General features: G+C 40.4%; 1 protein-coding gene across 1 annotated transcript in view; it reads right to left on the bottom strand.

The window, feature by feature from the left end:
* FRMD4A (FERM domain containing 4A) overlaps positions 1–3,127 on the bottom strand; it is a 558,898-nt gene extending 555,771 nt beyond the window's left edge. Inside the window, exon 1 of the mRNA XM_089686117.1 lies at positions 2,779–3,127. Coding sequence (XP_089542243.1) covers positions 2,779–2,811 — 33 coding nt within the window. The 5' untranslated portion in view covers positions 2,812–3,127. The remainder of the gene's footprint in view (positions 1–2,778) is intronic.
* Positions 3,128–26,312: the final 23,185 nt, after the last annotated feature.

The raw sequence follows: 26,312 nt of genomic DNA, 5'->3' as shown, positions 1-26,312 counted from the left end.
AATATCTTGTCTGTTGGGGTAACTTAGTAATGTCTTGTTCTCTGCAGAAGTGTAAGATCCATATGTAGAAAGTGACAGTGTACGCTATGATGTAGCCTAGTCCTTAAAGTGCACCAGCCAATATTAGCTTGGATGAGGGAGCTATCCAACAGTCAGAGAACTTATAAAGGGTTTTTTTGGTGACAAATGTCCTATAGTGTGAACAATAGATAATCTGTTATTTCTAACTTGTAAGAAAGCAATATAGTTTTGTGACAACCTGTCAATAGGCTCCCACATGTGCGCTTGCATTTTCATGCATTTTGTTTTTCTGATGTCTATAGGGCCAAAAACACACATTGATGCCCAAAAAGAAACACATATACTTTTTTCCAAGACGCATGGAAAATCCTCTTGTCATGCAATGTCAAGTGCAGTGCAATGTGCGTAAAATCACACAGGTGTGAATGTGGACTAATACTGTATATTTTTTGAACAAAATAATTGCTACAACCCAAGTGCGTGTTTGCCAACCATATAAACAATACAATGTGAAACCAATGTTCCAAGGTACCATGTTCAATAAAGATATCAATAGTTCATCTATAATAGGCTTTTAATGGCAAAGCTACATAAACCCCCCAAACTCCTTAAAAAAATCTTGTTCATTTGGTCACACTAGAATACTATTCATGCTCCTGGCTTGATCCATAAACCCTCATCAGGTTCACTCCAGTAAAAAGAATTCCAATTACTCTATGGCAAAAACCAATACTTGCTTACAGAAAGGAACACAGTCACAATCACTGGTTTGTAGAAGCATTTCACATTATTGATTTCTTGTTGTAACAATTACATTCTGTTTAAATGAAAACAGCTTCCTGTAAATTAACACTGGCAATGCATAGCGTGAATATATGTTAGAACAACAGAGAATCCTTCCTATACTGTTCAGTTTTCTTATCATCATTCCGCAGCACATAACATCAGGCTAGTAAAATAGGATGAACAAGATGACAAATATACAATTCTAATTGTGCCTTAAAGGTTGTATTCAGAGTGCTCTTTCCAAACTTCAGGCTATAAAGCGTTGCTAGACCCAGAGCATGTACCCAGGTCTTCTTCTGAGTGCCGTGGGTTTTCTACAAGGTGCCCCAGGTCTTCTACAGAGTGCCCTAGGACTTTAACTGAATGCCTTGGGTCTTCTACTGAGTGCCCCTGGTCTTTTACTGAGTGCCTTGGGTCTTCTACTGAGTGCCTGTGGTCTTCTGCTAAGTGCCCCTGGTCTTTTACTGAGTGCCTTGGGTCTTCTACTGAGTGCCCTGGGAGTTTTACTGAGTACCTTGGGTCTTCCACTTAGTGCCCTGGGTGTTTTACTGCTTGCCCCAGGTCTTTTACTTTGTGCCCTGGTTCTTTTACTGCCTGCACTGAGTCTTTTCCTGAATGCCCTGGGTTTTACTGAGTGCCTTGGGTCTTCTACTGAGTGCCCTGGGTCTTCTACTGAGCACCCCAGGTCTCCTTTGAGATATGAAGATGATACACTCTATACATTATACAGTTTTGGAACACTGTATAATTTATCTACTTTGCAATCCTAATATTTATTTAATCATCAAGTTACATTACAGCTTAGAAACCAATTCATTTTTTTTCAGTTAAAAAATATTATATCCTACCAGCTCCTCAACATTTTAATATGGTGCCCCTGGTCTAATAGGACCCTAGAAATGCCCCTGCTACAAAACACCTCTGTATGTCTAAGGGTCCTTTCCTTTGGGCTTTCTGATCAGGTCCACTTATCAGTTTTTCAGGCAGACTTGATCAGAAGTTCCACGTAAATCCATGGGCAAGTGGAAGTAAATGGACGTATGTCTGTTTACAGAAGCTTACCTCTGAGTCTATCCAGAAAAGGAAAGCAATGGCGTCCTTTTCTGTTTTTCCAAACCTACACATGATAGATTTGGGTAGCCAAATTTAACCAGATGCAAGTCCATTTGGGCAGCACAGTGACTAAATGGTTAGCACTTCTGACTGGCAGTACCAGGGTAATTGGTTTGAATCCCAACCACGGCAACACCTGCCTGGAGTTTGCATGTTCTCCCTGTGCCTGCATGGGTTTCCTCCGGGTACTCCTGTTTCCTCCCACATTCCAAAGACATGCTGGTAGGTTAACTGGCTCCTGTCTAAATTGACCCTAGTATGTGTATGTATGAATGTGAGTTAGAAACCTTAGATTGTACACCCCTGGAGAGTTAGGGACTGATGTGAATGTACAATATGTATGTAAAGTGCTGCATAAATTGACAGTGCTATAAATGTACCTGTAATAAATACATTTTCATCTGGACACCATAGATAAGATGCAGATCTAAAAATGCTATCAAAATGCAGGAAAAATCTGAATGGGCATGGGTGTCACAAAATTGCCATCTGTCCCGCTCTGCTCTGATTCAGCAGGGATCTGTTCATAGATCCCTTGATCAACTGACCAGATAGAGACCTTTAGCCTTAGATTTGATTCATGGTCATCGTGGTGTCCTACCAGCCCCTCAACATTTTAATGTGTGCCCAGAGGTGCCCTTGGTGTTTTGGGATGTTAGAAACACCTCAGCTACAGAGCACCCCTGTACATCTAATTCATCCATCAAGACTTTCTAGACTGGAGAAGGCTAGAACTACATCACACACCTGTGCAGCATCAGGACCACTGGTACACACAGTCATTAAACCGATACCCACTATCCTTCAGAGAGAAGTCATTCCTGAAATAAGGGATCATTGGATCCAGAGGAGTCTTACCTTAGCTCTCATTGGAGATAGTAGTCCTTCCATTTTGATCTAATCCTCATACCAATCCTATTCCTCCAGTTGGGTCAGCTTTGTTCCTTATTGAACCATCCCAGGAGCACAGATACAAGCCAAGAGTCCAAGTAGATGGAGCAGCAGACGTGGAGTGAGTGTCAGCCTAGAGTCTCCCCAGTCATTAGCCTCCTGCTCAGCCAGCCTGCCTCTCACTCTCTGCTCCAGCTGCCTGCAGCTATGCTGCTTCCACTGACAGACGATCCCAGCCTTACGTAATGCACAGAGAACAAGGAAAGTGATCCCAGCACTGAGATCAGGTCACACAGGACGACAAGGGAGGAAGGTGTGCTCATTGTCCTGTGCTAGGCTCAGCTCAGGATAGGAAGAGCTCCACCTTCTCCAGGCTTCCCTCTCATACATGCAAATCCACACTAAACACAAAAAGACCACTAACCCCTGAGACCACCCCACTATTTACTAACATGACACTTGTCACAAGTCAGCACAAAGCTGCCATCTGACTTGTGGCTGAGATTCCATACAAAACAAACACATTGTTCAATCAAAACATCTACAGTAGATGTAACCCCCATCTGAACGACTTTTCATTTGTTAAAGGCATAGTCCAAATAAGAAGAATGCACAGACTGAAAAACGAAAAAAAATGTTCATTTTTATTTTTGCATTTGAGCCTGTAAAGCATTGCAACTGTGATCAGTGGATTGCGGCTGCCTGATTGGCCATACACTAGTAGATTTTTTTTTTCGCTCAGTCTGCAGGCAAACTATACAGAGCAGATAGACAAACTGACTATATATCTAATGCACAATGTACAACATATCAGTATACCACTGTAGCAATATATCATGTACTGTACCAAAGGCACAGTGTACAACCATATACCATATACAGTATGTAAACCAGTGTACCGATTTACTGTGCATAGTGTATAAACAAATATGTATACTAGCATACCAATATACTATATATCCAATGCTCAAAGTACATCCATATACTGTATATGTTTACCAGTGTACTGATATACCATATATCCATCGCACAATATGCAACCATATACCATATAGGTATACCAGTGTACCAATATACCATATATCCATTGCATAGTGTACAACCATATATCGTATAGGTATACCAGTGTACCGATATACCATATGTCCATTGCACAGTGTACAACCATATACTGTATAGGTATACCAGTGTACCGATATACCATATATCCATTGCACAGTGTACAACCATATACCATATAGGTATACCAGTGTACCAATATACTATATATCCATTGCACAGTGTACAACCATATACCATATAGGTATACCAGTGTACCAATATACTATATATCCATTGCACAGTGTACAACCATATACCATATAGGTATACCAGCGTACCAATATACCATATGTCCATTGCACAGTGTACAACCATATACTGTATAGGTATACCAGTGTACCAATATACCATATATCCATTGCATAGTGTACAACCATATATCGTATAGGTTTACCAGCGTACCAATATACCATATGTCCATTGCACAGTGTACAACCATATACTGTATAGGTATACCAGTGTACCAATATACCATATATCCATTGCATAGTGTACAGCCATATATCGTATAGGTGTACCGATATACCATATGTCCATTGCACAGTGTACAACCATATACTGTATAGGTATACCAGTGGCTCTGAGGAAGAGGCAAGTCCTCGAAACGCGTCAGCCTATTGGATGTCTACACTCCTTATTGCGGATTATTACTCGGTGCGGTGTTGACCCAGCTGTTCTTTTATGACGTGCCTTGACTTTATTCTCATTTGTGAGTACACACCTACTTTATTTCTTATTAAACATTTTTTATGGTAATGCACTAGGCCTGTGCGCCCTCTGTTTGTTCTTTCCTCATATGTATACCAGTGTACCTATATACCATATATCCATTGCACAGTGTGCAACCATATACTGTATAGCTATACCAATGTACCAATATACCATATATTTAATGCACAGTATACAACCATATACTATATCTGTATACCAGTGTACCAAGATACCATGTATCCAATGCACAATGAACAATAATGCAGCACACTACACAGTTAGATACATGTACAAAGTATATATACAGTACATACCTACATCACAGTATACAGGTACGACAACTAATATACCATATATCCATTGCACAGTGTAAAACCATATACCGTATAGGTATGCCAGTGTACCAATATACCATATATTTAATGCACAGCATACAAACATATTCCAAATATGTATACCAGTGTACCAATATACCGTATATCCAATACACAGTCTACAACCATATATGTATACCAGCATACCAATATATCCAACTATATATCCAACTATATATCCAACGCACAACGTACAGCCATATACTGTATATGTTTACCAGTGTACTAATATACCATATATCCATTGCACAGTGTACAACCATATACCGTATAGGTATACCAGTGTACCAATATACCATATATCCAATGCACAGCATACAAACATATTCCAAATATGTATACCAGTGTACCAATATACCGTATATCCAATACACTGTGTACAACCATATATGTATACCAGCATACCAATATACTATATATCCAATGTACAGAGTACAACCATATACTGTATGTTTACCAGTGTACTGATATACCATATATCCATTGTACAGTGTACAATCATATACTGCATATGTATACTAGTGCACCAGTATATCATATGTCCAATGCATAGTGTGCAAACATATTCCGTATATGTATACCAGTATACCAATATACCATATATGCAATGCAGAGTGTACAATTATATACCATATCTGTATACCAGTGTACCAATATACCATATATGCAATGCAGTGTGTACAATTACTGTATATACCATATCTGTATACCAGTGTACCAATATACCATATATCCAATGCATGACATACAACCATATTCTGTATATGTATACCGGTATACCCATATACCATATATCCAATGCACAATGTACAACCATATGCCATATCTGTATACCAATATACCATATATACATTGCACAGCATGGAACCATATACTGTATATGTATACCAATGTATACCCTATGTCCAATGCACAGTGTACAACCTTATACCATATCTGTATACCAGTGTACCAATATACCGTATATCCATTGCACAGTATGCAACCATATACCATATCTGTATACCAATATACAATATATACATTGCACAACATGCAACCATATACCATATGGTATACACTGTACCTATATACTATATATCCAATGCATAGCATACATAATTGTATACCAATATACCATATACCCAATGCACAGTATACAACCATATACCATATCTGTATTCCAGCGTACCAATACACCATATATCCAATGCACAGTATACAACCATATACCATATCTGTATTCCAGTGTACCAATACACCATATATCCAATGCACAGTATACAACCATATACCATATCTGTATTCCAGTGTACCAATATACCATATATCCATTGCACAGCGTACAACCATATACCATATCTGTATACCAATATACCATATATACATTGCACAGGATGCAACCATATACCATATGGTATACACTGTATATGTATACCAGTGTACCTATATACTATATATCCAATGCATAGCATACATAATTGTATACCAGTGGGCCAATACACCAAATATCCAATGCACAGTATACAACCATATACTATATCTGTATACTAGTGTAGCAAAATACATCATATATCCAATGTACAGTATACAACCATATACCATATCTGTATACCAGTGTACCAATATACCATATATCCAATGCACAATGAACAATAATGCAGCACACTACACAGTTGGATACATGTACAAAGTATACATGCAATACATACCTACATCAAAGTATACAGGTACGACAACAAAGTTTCAGGAATGTCCCCTTCCTGGGGTCTCACCTGAGTAATAGGACATCCCTGAAATGTTGCTTCTTGAAGTCTCACTCCTTCCTACTTTTGTGCCATTTTATGAAGTACCTCTATAACTTAATGTATGTATATATGTATACTTTATTCATGTACACAAATGTGTATTGTGCTACATTATTGCACACTGTACATTGTATGTGCTTGCTGCTCGGTGTTAGGTATTGTGTACATATCCACTTTCGTTAATGTGTTGGTGTGCTTGTCCTGTTTCCCTTTATGATGGAACATCCATTTTTCAGTGTCCATTGGAAGTCTGTACAATAGAGTGACAACAACAAAGAGAAAACTTTGTGAACACAATTGGGGGACAGGGACAGAGTGTTGTCACTCTATGGTTGTTGGGCAGCATAACCTGTCAGTCTTCCTTATTTACTTGGGGGCATTTATGGGGATATTTAGGGACTGGCGGATGTAGTCAGATGGCTCAATTGGTTGGTTCTGCATAGAAGGTGAGAAGGAGCCATTCCACTTGTTCTGAGCACACTGATAGATTCAGAATTTGAATACCTAAGATAGTAGCCTGTACTCTCCCCTTTAGGGGAGCATCAGAACTGCTCCCTGCTGGAGATGAGCAAGAGGGAAAGCATAGCCCCTTCACTGGATTCATTCTATGGAACTGTGTGAACACTGCGTCTCCCCATTTGGAGTTGCATTTTTATAGAATATATGCAGTGTTGTCTGTGAGGAGACTTTGACTGACTGTTGACGGAACCTTATAATGTTCCTTTAATATTACAAGTAGAGTAACCTTCCATTCAAGAAATTACAATCCTGTCTGGACATGTGTTCATTTACTGGGGTGTTCTCTTAATGGAAGAACTTGTGTATAGTCACCAAAAATGAGTTTTGGGGCTCTGTAGTGGTCCTGATTAATCTGGCTCTGTCAGTCTGGATGCTCCCCAATGTTCCCGAGTGGGCCATGGTGTGGGTGATATTCTTCACACTCACTGTTACCCTTTCAAAGTTTTGGGAGTTTAGTTCTCTGTGATGAAAACTTGGGGAGCCCTAGCAATATTAACGCAAAGCTTTAGTTCTACTTGAGTCTTCTGCAACTACTTTGCAGAGGGCAACCCTGTGTTACAAGCAGTCTCTATTTTTCATTATGGTGTGATTCACATCTTTTGATAACTGCACACATGGAGGCAGACACACTGTGATTTTCTATTATAAAAAAAAAACATATTAGATTGGAGGTGCCATCATCCTAAGATTGGCCAGAGACAGGCAGATATCTTCTCACAAATATTGGGCAAGATGGCATCTGATTATCCTGGGTTACCCCAATGTGAAGAACCCATGCAAACACGTTCACTAAAGCAGCTTTTCTCAACCTTTTTCAGTCGTAGCGCCCTTTAAAAGTATGTAAAATCTTGAGGCACCCCATTCTAAAATCTAAAAAAAAAAGTAAAGAAACCTTAGTGGGACAATGCACACAATGGCCTTGGTGAAATCAAGTTCACATCAGAAGCTCCCTTCACATCAGAGGTTCCCTCATCACATCAGAGGTACCTCCCTTCGCATCAGAGCCTCTCTTCAAGTTGGAGGCCCCCATCATGTCAGAGGTCCTCCATCACATCATGATGCTGATCCAGGGCAAACTGGGTCCTGTGCTTTTGGCTCCCCAGGGTGTCAAGGCCATGGTTGATAAACATTGCACTAAGGATTAGCCAAGTGGTGTTGGAAAGCCTCTGTTGGCGTATACAACCAATTCTGGAGTTGGAGTAGCTTGTTGTGGCCCATATAAAGCAATAGTTGGTTTGTTAATGCCTGTGTAGTACAGCAGAACTTTAGCTTGTATATCATTTAAATGCATATATACATTCACAGACACACACATTACTGGCACTTTGATTTCTTTGTCATATGAATCTTCCTAAAGCGAGTGTGTTTCCTAACAGCCCACTAGTGAGATAATGACCAAGTCATTCCCTGCTCAGACTAATAAAGCAGACCTCATTGGCCTGCCTCCAATCGATGGTAAAGGTCCCCTTTTTCCTTCTGCATTATTAACTCATTCTCCTGCCCTCCAGCACACAGCACACGTCTATGTGACATGCCTCTCTTCCCCCCACATGCTCTTTTTTCACACTCAGGGGAATACAGCTCCTTACAGATCTCAGTGCCATTAATATTCATCTCAAAACAGTAACAGCGCTCGTAATGATTTCTTAAGGAGCATTTTTCATTAGTGTGAGTAAATAAAATAGCATGGAAATGATAAATGCATGACCTCCTAGAAAAGATAAACTGGAATATTTCAACACATTTCTAACATATTTTCCATTTCTATAACACTTTACATGAAACATAATGGTGATATTATCAATTCTAGGTCAGATAATTAGACGTGTTTTTCCCCAGAATCAGAGCACATATAAAAGTTCTAATGGACACGTAAGGTAAAAATGTGAACATAAATAATGATATAGTACAATAACCAAAAAAAAAGCTGTATAAAAACAAAATCCTTATACTTAGATTATATAACTGATAATTGGATTGCTAGAGCTTATTTCCTCATGGACTGATTTGCTATTTTTTAATGGGAAACTTTTCCTGGAACAAACACAAATACTGCCATTGTTGAATTCTTCTGAAAATGCTAGCTGCTTGGCTGTTATACTGGCCTTCTGGCTTTAAGACTTTGAACTACTATCCCAAAACAAGGATGCAGACTTACTAATTTTTATGTTGAGTTTCTTGAGTGGTTCTCAGTTGGGGACTTAAAAAGCACTTAAAGTGTTAATAAATCCACAACAGTAAAATCAGTCTGTATATGCAATAAAGCATGCTTTTTATACTCACTTGGGAAGCCTAAGGGGTTAATCCTTCACATTGTGTAAAAAGGCTGTTTGATACTGACTTCTCTGATCCTCCCCTTCTTCCACACTCCCTAATCCATCTGCTGATAGTACAGAGCCTTAGGGGGCACTCTGCACATGCTCAGTTTGGTTTGTATTGCTAGAGCTCTAGAAAGTTTTCTGTGTTTTTTTTCTCGGTAGGGTGCATGTGATCAGCACAGGGCCAATCAGCACTGTCCAGACAGAGTCTCAAGGGTCATGCAGACTCATAGGACAATCAAAGGAGAATGCAAACTCGTACAAGTCACAAGACTGTTATATACCAATGATGAGAAAAGGTATTATCAGTTTATATTTACTAACATGACTACATTTCCATGTTGTTTGTACTGTGGAAGACCAGATATAGTGAATGCAGGGTCCTGGGTTTAGTAACTCTTTAAGCCAGATTGTCAGCATAGCAGCCAGGCAATTCGTGTTTTCATTCTTCTTCTAAGAAAGGTCAAGCTGAACTTCAGGTGTGATTTTTATTGGATGCTTAGATTGGTCCAGCTAGACACAATTTATTTATGCATATCTTATACTTGAGAGTCCACTGGGAAAAGTGACAATCAATGTTGCAGTTGGCTTTGCCAAGGTAGAACACAGGGGCTGTGAACATTTTGGAGCTCCAATACAATTTATATGAAAACAGTGTGCTGCCTCATTAGAAGGATTGACCTTTCTATACTTTTGCCATAAATGAAAAAAAAAATGACATTCAGTTTAAATGGCTTTTTTTCTTTGTAAATGTCACTTTTGCTATACTACATTGTTTACATGGTGTGCTACTTCATAGGCAGGGTTATTGTTTACGTGATGTGCTACTTCACAGACTGGTCTTGCCACCCAAGAAGGGTTTTTTTTATGTATTTATTATGCATTTTTTATATTGTACTTTTAGCATTCTGAATTCAATTTACCCTTCCGTGCTAAGAACAAAACATAATAATAAGACAATCAAATTAAACCCCCCAAAAATGTAGAAACGACACAGCTGTTGTATGTATATAAACAGCCCACAAAGTGAATGTAAACCAACTGCACAAAATGCAGCACTGAAAACAAATAATAAATAAACCATTTCTAACATAATCCAAATCAATGTGCGTATCATAAGAATCCACCGTGAAAAAAATAAAATAAAAATTCAACAAATATCCAAAGCAATACAAAGTCCAGTGGAGTGAGGTCTAAAATTTTCTTCCACCAAGTATTTCTTCTCAGGTGCTTGAGTAAGTTACATCAAAAAGTGCTCCCTCCACCTTAATCAGGGGTTGCACTTACCAGACCCATATGCCCACCTAGGAACAGATTCCCCTTATCCTCGTGTTACACTTGTGTGGCCTGTATTGCTCGGGCATGGCAGCCCATTCTTCTGAATGGGCTGCTGTGCCACGTTTCCTGCAAGAAAAAGGTGCATGCATCTGAAAACATGGCCACAGGGAAACCGCATTTTTGGTTATGCGGTTTCCCTACGGTTCCAACACCCACAATCACGCTGCAAGCTGAGATGCATGGGGGTGCCATTCAGAATGCAATTTGGATGCGGGTGCAGGAACAGGAGTGATTTCTGCACCTGCAACCAGCCTGCTGCCTGTGGGCTAGTGTGAACTGAGCTAAAAAAGCCTTTACAGTCGAAACTTTGGGAGTGGAGCCTGATGCTGGGGAGAACTTTGGAGCTGTGTCTCTTGAGCAGTCGAAGGGTTGTGAGCAGTATTTGAGCAGGATTTGAGCGGCTGTCTTGCTGATTGCTGCACCCTGTTGTTGCATATACTGTATTCTCAGCAGGAAATCTTGTTTTGATGTGCTTGTTTACTTGCAGTCTATATGAGTAGTTTTTTTAGCATCTTTTAGAAAATTATCCTGACGTTATCACACCATTGGAGTTCTGTGCTCTTTTTGTGTATCTATTTGGGGGATTTTACAGGGGAGAGCAGAGTAAGTGGTGGAGAATAGTCTAAGTACCCGACATGAGCCTTGTTTGCCTAACATTTTCCTTGATAGGCATACACTGTATGGGTCTGGTAAGTGCAACTCTTGAATGTGGTGGACAGAGCACTTTTTGATGTAACTTTTTTAAGCACCTGGGAAGAAATACTTATTGGAGGAACATTTTAGAGCACACTTCATTGGACTTTGTATTGCTTTGGACATTTGTTGAATTTTTGGAATAATGTTTTCACAGTGGATTCTTTTGTCATTTTGATATGCACATTCATTTGAAGAGTTGATTATGTTAGTTGTGAGTGGCTGCAGCATGGTCTGGCGTCAGTAGTTACACTGAGTCTGGTTGCAGTTGAAAAAACTTGTATTGAAGAAATGGCTTACAGACACAAAAAGCCCAGAGGGAAGACACCCATTCAGGAACATTCACAGTTCTTTGCAATGATGTAGAGTGGAGCAGGTTCTGATATACTGACCTCTGTCTCTGAGGGTGGGATGCAGCCTGGCCAGTCTGAGCTCAATGAGGAAGATTCCTACTATAACGATACCCTTGTGAGGGCCACTGTGTTGTGGGTACCCCTAAACTCTGCATGGCCAGGCAACAGGAGTTTTTCACACAGACTTGCCCCCAGGAGACAGTAACCAGTCCGTGAGCTTGGTTTTGTTATTTTATTAGGGGAAATAACTTGGATAGGGAAATAGGGATAATGAGATGCCCAGTTTGGTTTGAATCAATGAAGGAGGGACAATGTCCTTTCTATGTAAAAAAAATAGATCCTGGACTGTTCTTTTCCGTGAAAGCCATCAGTCTTTGTGGATCAGTAGCAACAGTCCTTTATGGGCAAGGAACTAGCAGCCCCTCAAAAATCAGCTTAGCTTCTTGTAACTGCATGCAGAGATATCTTCTCTCCCCCTGTGGAACTGCTCCCAGCTCCACAGCCTGCAGACACTACCAGCTCTCCTAGCTTCTCTGAAGATCTCCCGAGACAAGGTTAAAGGATTGAGCCCAGCGCAGGGGCGGACTGACAACTCATAGGGCCCCCGGGCAATAGGGGATCATGCGGCCCCTGTGTCCTTGCCCAAACTCAAAAAAGTTACCAAAAAAGGTACCAGGGGCATCTCATGGGGCCCCCACTGACCCTTGGCCCTCGGGCAGTGCCCGAGTTTCCCAATGGTCAGTTCGCCCCTGGCCCAGTGCTGTCCTTTAAAAGCTTGCTACATGTGGTAGTCTTTCCCTTGTGGATCTCAGGGCATGCTGATGTACTCACTCTGTCCTCTTTGCTCCTATTGCTCCAGGTCTCGATCCCATTAATGCTGCACTGCTGAATGTATTCTCCTGAGCCAGCCCGAACCCAGCCTGGAGGCTGGCCCTCCCAGACCTAGGGGACCCCTCCCAGGCACTGACAGTCTCCTCAGCACTCCATCTTCCACCTAACTCTGCTTTTACCCTGACTCTCCCATATTTATGGGCCAATCCACCACTCTACCAGGGCCTCCAAAACTGGGATTGGCCAGACTTCCATAAAAATGCAGATTAGGCCTCCACCCTTTCCTGCTTACTGGCTTCTGGAAGGTTCATCCAGCTGACCTGCAATAACCCGACCTCAATCCCACACACAATCACTCACACAGTTACCATAAGTCATACACAATGGTTTTACCTGCAATACACTACACTATTCTAGTAGCACACTAGATGGTGCTACACTAGGAAGGATAGCATGCCCCTATCCCATTCCTACTTGTCTGGAAATTTTCCCTACCACTATTCACTTTTCCTGACAGAAGGGTGACCTGTCCCTACTCTGCTCACTTGCAAAATGCTCTGTAAGCCCAGGAGTCATGGTCCTAAACAGACTCTGCTTGACCCAAGATGGCCACCAGAATCACATGGGACAACACCATTTTTTTCAGTGCTGTACTTTTAGTATTATTAAATTCACTGCTCCTTGCAAAACAGTTTATTTTTTAAAAAATGTTTTCCTTTTTTAGTCAATCCTTTTGCTAATTGCCTTCAAAATTGAAAAAAAAATGTAATTTAAAAATTAAATTTAAAAATGTAAAAATAATTTTCAACAATAAAAATTAAATAGAGTAAAATTTTGTTTTCCCATTCCCATAGTCATAATTAACTGCACTTAGGTAAATATTTATCAGTTCAATGAGCTTTTTACAGTTTTTTTTAACCCACTTCTTTTTAAAGGTTGCCACAAAGGCTCTTTAGCACCTGTTCAATGCACCTGTTTATTTTCTAAATAACACCACTAACACCACCACGGGAAAGTCTGCTATATTTCATATTTAAATCAGGGAAATCTAAGATATAACAATATGTTGTTATTTCTGTTACTTTCCTTTGCACCTTTACAAGCTGTTTGTCAGTCTGTTTTATTTACTGGAGGGACATTGCAGAGAGAAAGCTGTAGGTAATATTTTCCTGGTAACAAAATTTCTTTGGATTTGAAGATGAAAACACTGCACAGGGGTAAATCTGCACAACATTCTATAACAGCGTAAAAGAAAGATACAAAAGAGTTCCATGAGGCACATCTGTTTTTCAGGTCTTGCATGATTTGCTGCACCGACCTGTAACCCAGCAATAAATGTCATAGTGCCAGGTGACTTGATTCAATACAACATAAAGTAGGCTTGGAGTCTAAGGAAACTAGGAGAACAGACGGAAAGGGTGAGAAGTACAAGAAAGAAGAGACAAGTTGTGGGGAAATGAGGGTTTTGAGATTTGGAAGGTAAATTGAGGAGGGTGTGATTAGGTAGGGTTATACCTTGGGGGGGCTAAGGTTGTAATAGGCAAATGATTTCATAAGTAGCTGCGGTATGAGCAGTTAAATGAAGGTATAGTTTTTGGAAACCAGGGGTCTCAGATTTTAATGAATTTTTTTTATTATGAATTAATATGACTTTTGATTTACCTGCCAAAAAAGGTGGATTGCTTTTGTTGGCTTGGATTCAGGGTAGTGGAAAAGGGCTACTCATGGCTTTTTAACCTCCTCGGCGGTATGATTATTTCCGATTTTTTGTGCTGAAAGCGGTACCATTTTTTTGCATGGAAATATGTAGTTTTTTATTGTAGGCTGTAATTTTTAGGAATAACTCACTGAAATCTGTACGAACAAGAGTCTATTAAACATCCCGGGTATGATAAAATTTGAAACACGAAATCATAAATTATAATTTAATAAATAATCATAAAAAATAATAATATAATAATAATAATAATAATAAATTTAATTCAATAATATAATCAAACCAAAAACACTGAAATTTGAAATACAGAGGCAAATTCGCACATCGCTGAGCAAAGTCGCAAAATCGTTTTCAGTGTCTGATGACGAATTTCCCCACGAATCATTATCACTCAATTCTGAAAGTGGTTCTGATTTACTATCGCTGTTCTCTAGCTGGTCTAAAACCGCTTTTGACCTAAAGGGACGCTTTTTGGACGCCATGGACTTTTTCTAAGTTTCCAGGCAGAAAGAACAGTCAAAATGCAGGCAGGGCACAGGACAAAGCAGTAGGGACAAAATGTATGTGAAATGCATTGAAACAGCAATGTTTTACTATGTAATAATCATTTAAAAAAAAATGACATTTTTAAAAAAATTTCAAATTTGCCGCCGGTTCCGACGCCCGTACGTCCCGATGTCACAGGGACCGGAACACGGAAGCCGGATGCTGGGATTGGCCGGAGGAGATGGCCGGGGACGCTGCAGGGGACGCATCGTGGGAGCAAAGGACAAGGTAAGTGCTGCAGGGACTGCCTGAGCAACGCCGCATGGTAAGCCCGAGTGTAGCTCAGGGTTACCGCTCTTGGTACTCAAATTTTACCCCGAGCTACACTCGGGAATACCGTTAAGGAGGTTAAAGTGACACTAAAGCTTTTTTTTTTGTTTTTTTTTTTTTATAACAAACATGTCTATGCTTACCTGCTCTGTGCAGTGGTTTTGCACAGAGTAGCCCTGATCGTCTTCTTTTTGGGTCCCCGCCGACACTCCTGGCTCCTCCCCTTCAGCAGTGTCCCCAGGGAAATCTGGGGACACCACTGCTTGCTCGTCCTCAAGCCACTGCTCTATTAATCTATAAGACACATAGAGCCATGGCTCAGCCCCGCCCCCTCTCTCTTTCATTGACTTACTGGCTGTGATTGACAGCAGTGGGAGCCAACGGGCTCCCACTGCTGTTTCAGCTAATGAGGAGGAAAGGTTCCCAGACAGCAGAGCTGGATCGGAGGGGGTTCAGGTAAGGATTGAGGGGGGCAGCTGCATACAGAAGGTTTTTTTACCTTCATGCATAGAATACATGAAGGTAAAAAACCTTGAGCCTTTAGAACCACCTTACTATGTGAAAATACATGTGATATAAACCATAAATTCTGGACCAGTAGGGGATCAGTTTTGGACAGTTCCACCAATTATGGAACATGTTACACTTGAAACCACAACCTATGAGCCTGAACATGTTGAAGCTGTCTTTTCTGTACACAGACAAAGAAGAGGATCTTTTTTGTATAATGTATATGCTAAGTGGCATGGATGGGTAAAGTTCAGAAATAATATTTTTACTGCATTGATCTGACCTATAATGAAAGCAAAGGACAATTCCAGTTCTGCATTAATCCTTAAAGCGGTTCTTCACCCTAGAAACAAACAAACAAACAAAAAACAAGTCAGCAGTGGCAAATACTGTAGCTGCTGATTTTTATTAATAGGATGCTTACCTCTCCAAGGATCCAGCATGGCCCTCACCCAAGCTGGCTCTTCAGGTCCCCAATGCCAGCATGTTTAGTATGTGAAGTTCTGCTTTAAGGGTAGTTAGGGTTCTAAAGTAAGGGAGGTAATTTTCCAAAAATAAGATGTTGTAATGTGAAGCAATTATGATTTCCAAATAATCTAGGGCTACTGGGGTCCATCTAAATAAGAAATGGGACTTGATTTGGGAGCTGGTAGGATTAGGGAGAGCGATGTTTAGAGACACACATTTATTGGTGTTATTGTTGACGACTGGGAATGAAGCAAAGTGATCCAAAGTGTGGAATACGTTTGGTAGCAAAGTATGAGGTAAAGTGATAATCATCAGTAAATCATCTGAGAATATAATTATTTTGTAATATTGGCCTGCTAATTACAGGTACAATTTTTCTTGCAATATCTTTGTAACCATCAGAGGGTATGGTCCTATTGTGTTTCAAACAAATGTACTTTTATTATTATTTATGACATTATTATTATTATTATTATAAAGGATTTATATAATGTCAGCAATTTGTGCTATGCTTTACAAAATAGAAGAAGACAGTACAGTTACAATATAATTCAATAAAAGAGGGTTACTAGGGTCTTGCTCATTATACACTGTATGTCAGTTCACTAGACTATTGAAGATTATCCAAGTAAAGATACAGATTTACAGTAAACAATCTAAAGTTATGCATGCATTTTATTACCTGACCTAAAAGAAACAACTCACATACAGTATTTGTGTTGCTTTTCATACTAGATTGTGTGTACTCACTAATTAATATCTGAAGTAGACAGAAACAGAGCATTATCTAAGATAGGACTCGTTTTCTGATTCAGGCTCAAAACATTTTGATGCAATATTTTTTTACTCTGAACCATGCATTTAAGGAGAGAAAGAAAGAGAAAAATAGCTATTCATATCCAGGGGAGCATCTGCCGCGAGGTAAACGAGGTGTTTGCCTAGGGCAGCAATTTTCAAGGGGGCGGCACCGCCCCCAGGCAGAAGGGACAAGGGACCAAGGTTTGGCTAGGGAGAGCTCAGCAGGGCTTGGGCGGGAGGCAGGCTCAGGCGGAAGGCAGGGTTTAGACAGGGGGCGGGCTCAGCAATTCTTGAACAGGGGAATGTGGGCTCGGCTTATGCCATCCTGAGGTCATGACAAGACAGCTATCTTACCCTCTCTGTGCCTTCCTGGAGCATTGATTCCCTGCTGCACCTACTGACATTGTTAAGATCCAGCAGGAAGCCCAAGCCTGACCATCGCAGCTGCAGCAGGTAGGCTGCTCTTTGAACCTGTGTCAGGGCAGGAGCCGAGGAACGGACAGGCAGGCCTAACAATGTAACGCACTGGCTGACGACAACCACCACCCACAGACCGAAGTCCCTCAGGGCGCCGAGTCTAAGTCCCAGGCTGCCCTTCACCAGGGCCCCTGATGGTGGGGATGGACTTGACGCAGCCAGGAACCAGGTCGCGGCCCCCGAGACACCTCAGCTGCGGTAATGGCCACCGCCAATGGCGTGTAGCTGGTGGAAGAAACAAAAGAGTAGTCAGACAAGCCGGGGTCAACAACAACAGGACAAAACAGTACAGGACAGCAGACGAGAATCACAGGTCACAAGCCGGGTTCAGCAACAGAGGGTCAGATCAAAGGAGAATACAAAGAATAGTCAAGTCACAAGCCGAATCAGAATACCAGGAGAGTCACAAGAGTCAGAACAGAGTAATAGTAACACAAAGACACAAGACACAAGTGCAAAGAGCATGTGCGAGCCACAGGCTTATATGTCATCAGCCACGCCCCTCTGGGGGGTGGACCTCAGAGACCTGAAGGCATAAAAAGGATTCCCATCATGCACAGCAGAATCCAAGATGGACGCCAGCACATGGAGTAACATAACCTCAGGGAAAAGGTAGGACCTTGACAACCTGCTCCGCTCACCCGGCCTCTCTGCAGCCAGCCAGCCAGCCGTCTATTCCATTCACTGCATATGGCCATCAGGGCGGAGCCTAGAGGTCAGCTGACCGTGAAGAGGGGGTGCAGAAGAGGAGACCCCATCGCTGCATGCCAGGTATCACTTCAGCCACAGACACCACAGACCCCAGATAAGTGCTGCTTTGCTTGTCAAATACATGAGATGCTTTGGTCACTCTCTCTCTCTCTCTCTCTCTCTCTCTCTCTGTTAAAATTTTTTTTTTAAATAAAGAAATAATAAAATAGCAAAAAATTTTTAAAGCACCCCCATTCCCCCATGTTCACATGCAATTCACACATAGGTCCCTCACGCATGTGTAAATGGGGATCGCACCACACATGTGAGGTACTGCCATGAATGTCAGAGTGAGAGTAAAAATTCTAGCACCAGACCTCCTGTGTAACTCTAAACTGGTAACTTGTAAAGGCTTTTAAAATGTTGCCTATGGAGATTTTTAGGTACCACAAGTTGGCACTAAATGGTATACCGTGGCTGGCGTGGGACAAATTCAGATGGTGGGGGGGTGCCCAATTTTAGTCTTGTGGGGGGGCACCCAATTTTAGTCTTGCCTAGGGCAGCACAAAACCAAAATATATCACTGTTCATATCAGAGATTATATGTTGATTTTTCACCTCAGTATGTGCAATATACACTATATTGCCAAAAGTATTGGGACATCTACCTTTACATGCACATGGACTTTACTGGCATTCCAGTCTTAGTCCGTAGAATTCAATATTGAGTTGGCCCACCCTTTGCAGATATAACAGATTAAACTCTTCTGGGAAGGCTGTCCACAAGGTTTAGGTGTGTGTCTATGGGAATGTTTGACCATTCTTCCAGAAGGGCATTTGTAACATAATCTCAAAGGTGTTCTATCGGGTTGAGGTCAGGACCAGTCAAGTTCCTTCACCCCAAACTTGCTTTGTGCACTTTTGGCGCCATCCCCAAACTGTTCCCACAAACGTGGGAGCATGAAATTGTCCATAATGTCTTGGTATGATGATACCTTAAGAGTTCATTTCACTGGACCTAAGGGGCCAAGCCCAACCCCTGGAAAACAACCCCACACCATAATCCCCCCTCCACCAAACTTTACACTTGGCACAATGCAATCAGGCAAGTACAGTTCTCTTGGCAACCACCAAACCCAGACACGTCCATCGGATTGCAAGACAGAGAAGTGTGATTCATCACTCCAGAGAACACGTCTCCACTGCTCCAGAGTCCAGTGGTGGCGTGCTTTACACCACTGCATCTGATGCTTTGCATTGCACTTGGTGATGTAAGGCTTGGATGCAGCTGCCCGACTGCTCACAGTTCTGTGGTAGTTAATTGAGAACTGAAAGCTGAGAGCAACAAAAGCTGCTGGGACTGCTGTTCACAGAACACTGCTAATGAGTGACGTGGGTGGGTGGAGCCCCGAACAGCCATGTTTTTTTTAAATTGTGACAGCTAGGAGGAGGAGACTGTGATGATTGTGTGCAATAGAGGCTTGGACGCTGTACATGACAAGCTATCTTGTTAGGTCGCAGCCATGTTGTCTCTCCTGTCCTCCCTCCTCCCTTTTGAATGGAATGTGAGGCTGTAAGTGAACGGAGGTCAAAAGTGCCTCTTATCCTAAATAAGACACAGATGAGCTCCATGGCTGTAAACCACTAATTAGTCTGGTTCCAGGGGCTCTGCTTGAAATCCACTTTCCTCTGCCTGATCGTAAAACAATAACTCAGTCAGTCATGACCTGTTAGGCCATTATAGCTAGAGTGTGCCATAAAACGTACATTCCACATGAGTCATTTTTCATACAAATTCATAAACTTCAGCAGGAACTGGTTACATTAATATGAAGTATATATTCGGATAGGTCATTTTAATACGTGTCACACAACACCTTACATCCCTATGTTAGCACCTACAATAGAGTAGAAAGCAATTTCTTTTATCCGGAGTGGCAAAGATATGCTATGTTTGATATCTTTCGTTTGGAATATAATTCTAAATATTAATCTGCTAGTTGCTAGGATGCTACCTGTACCTATTGAAGGTTATTGACCTTAGTATGAAATTGTAAGGGATTTGGTCATAATCTTGGTTACCGCCTAACACCCATCCCCAAATGGGATGATTGGCCATTTGTTCTCAGGAGATACCCCTTTGAGATGATAGAAAAAGACTGACAGCCTGGAGAAAAAAGAGCTCTCCTTTAACATCTATCAGGAACCATCTAAGAGACTTGAGAGCCAAAGCAGCCTTTTGTTCAGACGATTGGACTCTGCTCAAACCAAGTAAACCGACTTTTGCAAGTATTCTGCCTTCTGAACTTCTTTCTTTTATTTCTCTGTTGTTTTATTGTTCTCTTTATATCTTTGTTACATCTTTTTCTGTAAATATTTTAATTGCACCATTTGACCTTTTTAGTAATACATCCTATTTTCTGAAAAGTGTTGAACTGTCTCTAAAGCTTTTAATGTAAACTAAAGAATCCCTGTCTCTGAAGAGTGCTACTGTATGTAATAATCCTCTGAATACATCTGTCTGTGGTGACAGTGTGTATTACAGACGCTTATACTAATATCTTAGTGTTACTGCTAAGATTTGTGAGTTTCCTCCTTCTCTGTAAAAAGGAGGTGGTGGCAGTGTGAAGAGTTAATTGCGTAATTAACCTGACCCAGTAACAATCGCTCTCAGGCTGCTGGCACATAGATTGTGGCCCCGCGAGCTGGAAAATCTTTGTGTAGGGCGCAGCTGAGAGTGGCATTGTTACGCAAGCTACAGCGTGGTGTGAGATCGGCTGGTCCTTCGGTCACGAGTTGGTGAGAAGGGCTAGGGTCTGGCGCCGCGCACTGTCAGAGAGACGATCCCCTGCTAGCTGTCACAACGAGGGATCGGGGGCCGGTTTGTTCGTAACATGTTACATGTTACACCCTGAATATGGGAATAACATGTAACATGTTAGAAAAGGTGAACATAACCTTTAAAGAAGGTCATTCAAGTTGGATTTTAATGTAAACAAAAAGTTACTAGAACATTAAACATTAGCTAGCATACAGTAGACCCTAAACTCTAGCAACCTATTAATCCTATTACTCTAAAGAAACCCTTACCCATTAATTTTTTAAGCCTCAGGGAACCCCTACTAAGAATAAAATTAGATGTTATTGGGAAAATGCCCCTTGCATTAGTGGTAGTCAGTAAGAAGCATGCTGCTTATATTGATGGTCAAAATGCCACCTCTACAGACATGGCCAGACTTGGAATTAGGTAGACACCATTACAAAGGAGGTCAGTCAGCCACAGTGACAATTTACATTGTTCCTACTACATTTGTGGTAGAAACCCCAGCGGGTCTTTGGTTATAGAATTTCCAATTCATGTCCCAACACTTCCATTTCATGTGCCAACAGACACAAACCTTATCTTGCTATTGTTATTGCCACCACTAAGCAGTTCTTGCCAAAACAGCTATTTTATTTTAGCACCTGCAATTATAGTACAGATAAGTCTTTGAAAGGACATTTTTCATGAAACCACAGAAGAAATATAGTACCTAGTCCACGTCCTACCTGTATTTAGGAGAAAAGGAAGACTAACCAACAACACATTTTATTAAACTGTTACATTGTATAATTTATTTTCATAGGCGTCTGTCCTTATTTTCAAGTGACAGAGTGAAAAGAAAACATTTTTTAAGACATTCTTATGCTTCTTCATGCTTTTAGTATACTATAGAGTAGCAATTGAAATATGGAGAATCATCTGGTCCTTCATTCTGTACTTTTTTTAATGCATTTCTGGAGGCAGTGAAAATAACGTCTTCAGATCACTGTTCATAATTCTGTGTTGAATTAATTCCTATTTACACCTTTAATCCTAGACAGCTGAACAAATAAAATGGTAAACCCTTGGAAATCCAAAGTTCTATTCTAATTTGGACATGCGGATAAACAGAAAACCACAAACACCTGTATTTTACTGGGATACAGGACAAATGGTTAAATATATAGTGAAAATACATATACAGTATATGACCTATTTTGCCTGTCAAAGGATTTGTAATTCTGTGTTTTGTGATCCAGGCATCCCTGCCAGATAGCACAGTCAAATCCTTGACCTCCACTGCAGTGGCAGCAAAATGAAGTCAAGAACCCCATCTTGCTGACTGGGCAATTAAGGAATAGCGAGCAGCAGCATAGTAATCTCACAGGTCATGCAACTTACCCACTCTCCCTGTTAAGTGTAGTTTTGCATGTATAAAAAAGGATTTGATGTCACCCATGCTTACGCTTGAGGGGCTTTGGAGTGTTTATATTGAGTGGAGAAATCTGGCCTAGCAGTTTTATTCACTTTTGGTAAAGTCTGGTCAAGGTCCTGGAGCTTGTAAGCATTGCAGAGTATTGGGTGGGATGAAGCTTCCAACCCTAGATCCATGTTCTGGTCGTGACCAGCACCTGCTAATTGTATAGCTGTGCAAAGTCTGTATGGTATGGATGCTGACTAGTGTTCAGGATTCAACCCTCTGTAGGAGTCTGTGTGGGTGCACAGGAGCAGCCAAAGGTGTGCACAGTGATTGAGTAGTCTATGGTGAAACAGCCAGTGGACCTAACCTTGAAGACCAAAGTAATGGTGCTGCTAGAGTAAGCCAAGAGGCTGAATGAAACACGCTGAGGTGTTTTGCAGCATTAGAAGAGGAATGCTGAAAACTCCTGCAAGAGTAACCCATTCTGTATTGCAACTGAACTTTCTTTGAATAAAGGAGGACAAAAATGTAATGAAAAGGTTGGTTTGGTAAGTATTTGTACCAATATTGTGAAAAAACTTCAGCATAATACACTCTTAATCTAGGTTATGCAGCTGGCATGCAATGTGTTCCCACATAGATCAAAATTATAAATAGAAAATGCAGCGCATAATGCATATATATACATGAATACACTGAATATGCCTTTACATGACTTAACAGTGACAGTGTTATGTAAAACAATAATCCACGAATCCACTGAATGTGCACTTACAGACCTTAAAAGTGATAGTGTAATATAAAACAATGATCCACAGTGCTTGTGAACACTTAATAATGATCAACATAATGCAAAGTCCCATATATTCCACACTGGCTGTATATGGACAGATATACAGGCGTACCTCGGTTTACGAACGCCTCAGCTAACGTAATTTTCGGTTTACGAATGAAGATCCATTGAAAATAATGGCTCGGTTTACAAATTGTTTTTGCAATATGAACGGATTTATTGGTTTTCAGTGCATTCACAAATTTTTTTTTAATCATGTCCCTGTACAGTATTTATGCCTTTAAAGTGCACTTTATAAAGAGTTTTGAACAGATACAACTTTTTTTTACTTTTTTCTGACCTCCGGAATGGATTAATTGGTTTTCAATGCATTTACGAATTTATTTTTAATCATGTCCCTGTACAGTATTTATGCCTTTAAAGTTCACTTTATAAAGAGTTTTGAACAGATAAAAGACTTTTTTTTTACTTTTTTCTGACCTCTGAACGGATTGATTGGTTTTCAATGCAATTTTTCACAATACAAAAAGTCCTGCAGAATGCATTCAATTCGTAAAACGAGGTACGCCTGTATTCCCAAGTAAATCCACAGTGCTTGTGACCACTTTTGTATAACATCAAACATGATGGAAGTCCCATATAATCCACGATGACTTTATGTGAGCAAGTGTATTCACACCGCTATATTCTAGTGTACAGTGCTTCTGTGACACCCCTTTGTGCTCCTCAACCTTCCAACACACTTATGTGCTCACCTTAGCGTTTGACCCAGAATGTCCGGTCAAACTACGCTTTTCCCTTTAAACCTGGGCAGGTATATAGATTGTAAGCTCGAAAGAGCAGGGCCCTCGATACCCTCATGTTTTGCATTGTATTGGTATTGTTCTGTCACATGTTCTGTCCCCCTTTGTAATGTACAGCGCTGAGTGAACTATTGGCACTTTATAACTACTGTAGAATAATAATAATAATATGTAAAGTAAAACTACTTCCCACTCTTTGCCATATAGTGTAGTATGTCCAACAAAACCAGCCTTTATTATAAAAGAATGCACTCACATTAAAATGTGCCCTCCTGGGACACCGCAGTGTAAAACGCACTGATACGGTAATCTTCAGCGTATTTGGTTGCTGTTATTGCAAAATGGCGGCACGTAGACTTCCAGTTTGCAGCTTGACATCATCAGCCCACCCTTGCATTACGTCACAACAAGTGACTTCATCAGGAGTATGGTAAATATCTGTGTTTCTAAAGCTCTACTGTTTGAAACTGTTTTCCACAATATATTTACATGGAAAACAACAGCCCTCCAGTAAAAAGCCCTGTGCATCGATTCACCCCAGAATTATTTTTACTTTTTTGGCAGCAAATGACTTCCCATGTTTGTGTATTATGCAACAAAAACTTGAACTAGACTTGTGCAAAACCAAAAAATTTGTTTTGTTTTGAATCGAAATCTAACCAATTTCGTGTGGTTGGATTCAGTAAATTCGTTCGATTTGTTTTCGGGATTCGTTACGGTAATTCGTATTCGAATTTGATTCGAAAACATTTCAACCAAATTCAAAAAGTCGTTCACATTTGAAATTGTTTCATCCAAATTTGAAATTGATTGAACAAAATTCGAAAAGTTGTTCGAAATCGAAAAGATTTCAATCTACTTCGAAAAAATTTGACCGGAATTGAAAAATTAAGCTGGCCAAACATGTATAGATTTTTGTCTGAGAATAATAATTTCAAGAATATTCGTTTGATTTTCTGACCATTAATGGAGTCAAATCGATGTTTGTTTTCAATGGCAATGACGTAAAAATTTGAAGGGCCAGGAAGGAAAACTTTTCTTGATCAAAATAATTTTTGGCCAGTGTATGTGGTTCTTGTTCAGAAATTACATTCATTTTAAAATCGAATGTTAAAAGCAAAAGACAATTTTCGAACGACATTCGTCCATCCATCAAATGTGGAAAGAAATTTGCCAGGGCCAGGAAGGAAAACTTTTCTTGATCAAAAGCATTTTTGGCCAATGTGAGGTTCTCGTTCAGAAATTACATTAATTTTAAAACCGAATGTTAAAAGCAAAAGACAATTTTCGAACGACATTCATTCATTCATCAAATGTGCAAAGAATTTTCGTATGACTTTTCCTACGAATATTCTCGGCCAAAAATCTACTCGTGTATGGCCAGCTTAATGCTTTGTACACACAAAAAGAAAATCATGCAAAAATTTTCGTATGAGGATTGATCGTCTGATAATCAGATCGTTAGTACACAGCTTTCGAGAGCTGATCAGGGCAAATCATGTGACAATATTCGAAGGGACAAGTGCAAAAATCTTTCTCATATGATACCAGATCGTATGATTTTAGTTTATTCAGTACAGTAGTCGTCCCAAAATAAAATACAAATACATGACAACACTTTCTAAATTATTTTCTTTCATATGAGAATGTTCGTATCTTTAGTTACCTTTTCACTTTCGATGTGAGACTAGCAAATGAAAAACAACGGATGGTCGTTCATCTGATATTCTCATCGTGTGTATGCGGCTTAAGGATGGCCATACATGTGTAAATTTTCGGAGAATATTAGTTTCAAGAAGATTCATTTGATTTTCTAATCATTAAGTTGGCCATACACTTATAGATTTTCATTTGAGAGTTTTTGTTTCAAGAATATTTGCTTGATTTTCTAATCGTATTCTTGTATTCAAATTTGAGTTTATAGCGGAGTTCCAATGAAAATTAGGAAAAATAAATACAAGTGAGCAGCTACAAAAACTGTAGCTGCTGAATTTTAAAAAACGGACACCCACTTGTCCCTCGGTCCCGTGGTGTCCCCCCTACATCCTGTTTCACTAGCCACACTGTCTTCCTGGCGCCAGCATCTTCAGTGTGGGCACCCGGCTGTGACTGCTCACTGAGCATGTCACACATCCCAGAAGACTACAGGAGAGAGGTCCCTAGGCGATCGCAGAACAAGTG

The sequence above is a fragment of the Staurois parvus genome, unplaced genomic scaffold (assembly GCF_062004578.1).
Source record: "Staurois parvus isolate SC_StPar_1 unplaced genomic scaffold, SC_StPar_1.0 ptg000019l, whole genome shotgun sequence".
NCBI lineage: Eukaryota > Metazoa > Chordata > Amphibia > Anura > Ranidae > Staurois > Staurois parvus.
This window is presented reverse-complemented; position numbering and strand designations above follow the sequence as displayed.